Source organism: Penaeus chinensis, chromosome 21, assembly GCF_019202785.1.
Source record: "Penaeus chinensis breed Huanghai No. 1 chromosome 21, ASM1920278v2, whole genome shotgun sequence".
Lineage (NCBI taxonomy): Eukaryota > Metazoa > Arthropoda > Malacostraca > Decapoda > Penaeidae > Penaeus > Penaeus chinensis.
The window spans coordinates 6,584,659-6,587,158 of record NC_061839.1 but is presented as its reverse complement, the minus strand read 5'-3'; the positions used below and the strand labels follow the sequence as shown (position 1 = coordinate 6,587,158).

The 2,500-nt window shown below is 34.2% G+C and overlaps 1 protein-coding gene across 1 annotated transcript in view; it reads right to left on the bottom strand.

The window, feature by feature from the left end:
- Positions 1-2,500, bottom strand: part of LOC125036613 (ATPase ASNA1 homolog) — an 11,163-nt gene that overhangs the window by 7,312 nt on the left and 1,351 nt on the right. Inside the window, exons 2-3 of the mRNA XM_047629358.1 lie at positions 1,510-1,657; positions 903-1,054 (exon numbers count right to left, since the gene is read on the bottom strand). Of these exons, the coding sequence (XP_047485314.1) occupies positions 903-1,054; positions 1,510-1,657 (300 nt within the window). The remainder of the gene's footprint in view (positions 1-902; positions 1,055-1,509; positions 1,658-2,500) is intronic.

Below are 2,500 nucleotides of genomic sequence, written 5' to 3'. Positions count from 1 at the left end.
TTAATGATTAAGGCAAAATGTATTAGAGCGTTATAGAAGAGTATCATAGCGAAAAGGGTAATGAGGTGGAGGAAATGGAGTAAGGCAAGGATTAGTAAAAAGGGGGAACAAGATTAAGGCATATAGCAATTAGATCAAATGGAGAGTATCTTTGCGTCTGAAGAAGAAAGAAGAACACTGTATGAGGGACACTGCAAAAAAGTCATTATGAAGCAATCAACAGGTAAAAGGGTAGAAATGGAGAAGTAGGAGGAGAAGAATCCGCAGAACGAGATAAAGGAACGGGATGGAGGTGGAGTATTAAGAAGAACAGCAGGAGGGGAAGGATCTGGAAAAGGACACTGTTGTGAGAGAAGTAGTCAAGTGAGCATACAGGTGGAAGCAGAAAGGATAATGGGTTTGGTGCATAATAATAATAATAATAATAATAACAATAACCATACTAACAAAAATAGTATAACAATAATAATAATAACATGAACAATAAAAACAACCTTAACAATAATGACAATAATGATAACATTAACAATAATAACAACAATAATAATCCACGACAAGTTGTTCTAATAATCTACAATTGAACTCAGTTCCACATGCAGGTGCATGGACATCTAACCATACAAGTGTATTTTGTATGCCTGTAAGACAAAGTAAGGAGATGCACATTCACAAGGTTGACTTCAAACACATATTATAGAAAAATAATTGACCAAGTACATAGCATATAAAAAAAAAAAAAAAAAAAAAAAAAAAAAAAAAAAAAAAAAAAATGATTATCATAGCCTAACTTATCTTGTCTAAACTTTAACTCAACTTTTAGTTCTTTTCTTAGACCACTGTACTGTAAACATCACTGAAAACAAAACAATTCATCCCAGGAAGATATGATGACCTATACTTACTTCATAACCTCTGCATAGCTCATGGCTTCGTCGATGCCTGGGAAAGCCCCAAGCACTTCCTGTAGTATGTCTCTTCCCATGCGCATAGCATCGCTTGCCCCCTCAAAGTACTCGTCTGGCAACTCTCCATATCCTATGTTGGGATCAATTTCCTGAAAAGAGGATATTTACTCAAGCAGCTTATAGAAATATAATTAATGAAAAAGGATTTTAAAGTATAATTCATGTTTTGACTACAGCTTATAAAATCTGCTGACCTTGCAACATATATAATATATGTACTATGTCTATATGGTTAATTCATTTTTAATGTCTTTTCCTATTACATAACAGCCTAACCAAAATTTAGGCTATATATTCTAAAGAACGGATAAGTTGAGCCATAAAAGTGTGCTATATATGAAAATACACAAACAAAGGTTTAAAAAAGAAGAAAGAAAAGAAAAGAAAAGGAAAAAGACACATTTCTCACTTTCCTTTTGCAACAATCCCAAGTATGACAATTGGTACTCAATGTAAATTTACTGTTCTTTCGAGGTTTCAGCCAAAACAAAATATTGTCATAAAACAAAGTAGCAACATATCCATTTGACACCAACTGACTTACCATAGCATACAGATTCTCAAATCCCCTGACTTTGATGGGTACTTTTGAAAATTTCTGATCAAAGGCATCTGATATGTTGTGTGCTGGGTCAGTGGAGATGATTAACACCGACTCTCGGGCCTTGGCAAGTTGTACTGCCAAACTACAGCTGTAAACAGAAACATGACTGTCAGATACATGCTTTATAAGCAGTGTTTCCCATTCTTTTCTGGATACAATCCTTAAATGAAACATAATTACTGATACTGTTAGTTGTTGAATCTTTTCTTACATTTTTCCATTGACTTTTCTACTCCAATCTTGCATAGTAGATACATTTGAACTAGCTATTTTACATATTTAGCATTTAGCTGTTTTTTTCTAATTTTGTAAGTACATTTGACAGGAGCAACCTTGTAAACTTAACTTGCTTTGAGAATGAATGTCATAAGCCCTTGGCAATCATCATATACAATATATATGTAAAAAGCTGAACAAAAATATTCCAAGAATTATTTCTGATTTCTGTCAGGGATGTGCAGCTGGAACACAGTTATTATGCTTCAGAGAATATAGTAAGTATTATCATTTCACTGGAATATTGTGAAATAATTCAGAAACCTAATTAGCACTGTGTTTGGTTCTCTGACAAAAGAACTGTCAAATTTGCTGGTAGATAGTTGTGCATGTACAACGTATGGATGTAACAAGCATTTCTAATAAAAAATGCGGGGACTACATAATAATACACAATAATACATAATAATACACAAGCCATGACATCTTTAAGGAGTCCTATTAATGGTGGCTAGGATACTCCTGGGGAAGGGGATTCAGGGGCTTGTACCTGGTAAGGAAATGCCACAGGGAAAGAGGTCATGGGGTTTGCCCTTGTAGTAGGTTTGGAAGGTTTACTTCATTCATTTCAACATGGCTTAAGCAGACAAGCCGATGTGAGACTGGAGGAAGTGAAGAAAAAGTTTAATTGCTTTTCATTATTCCACTTTTTCTT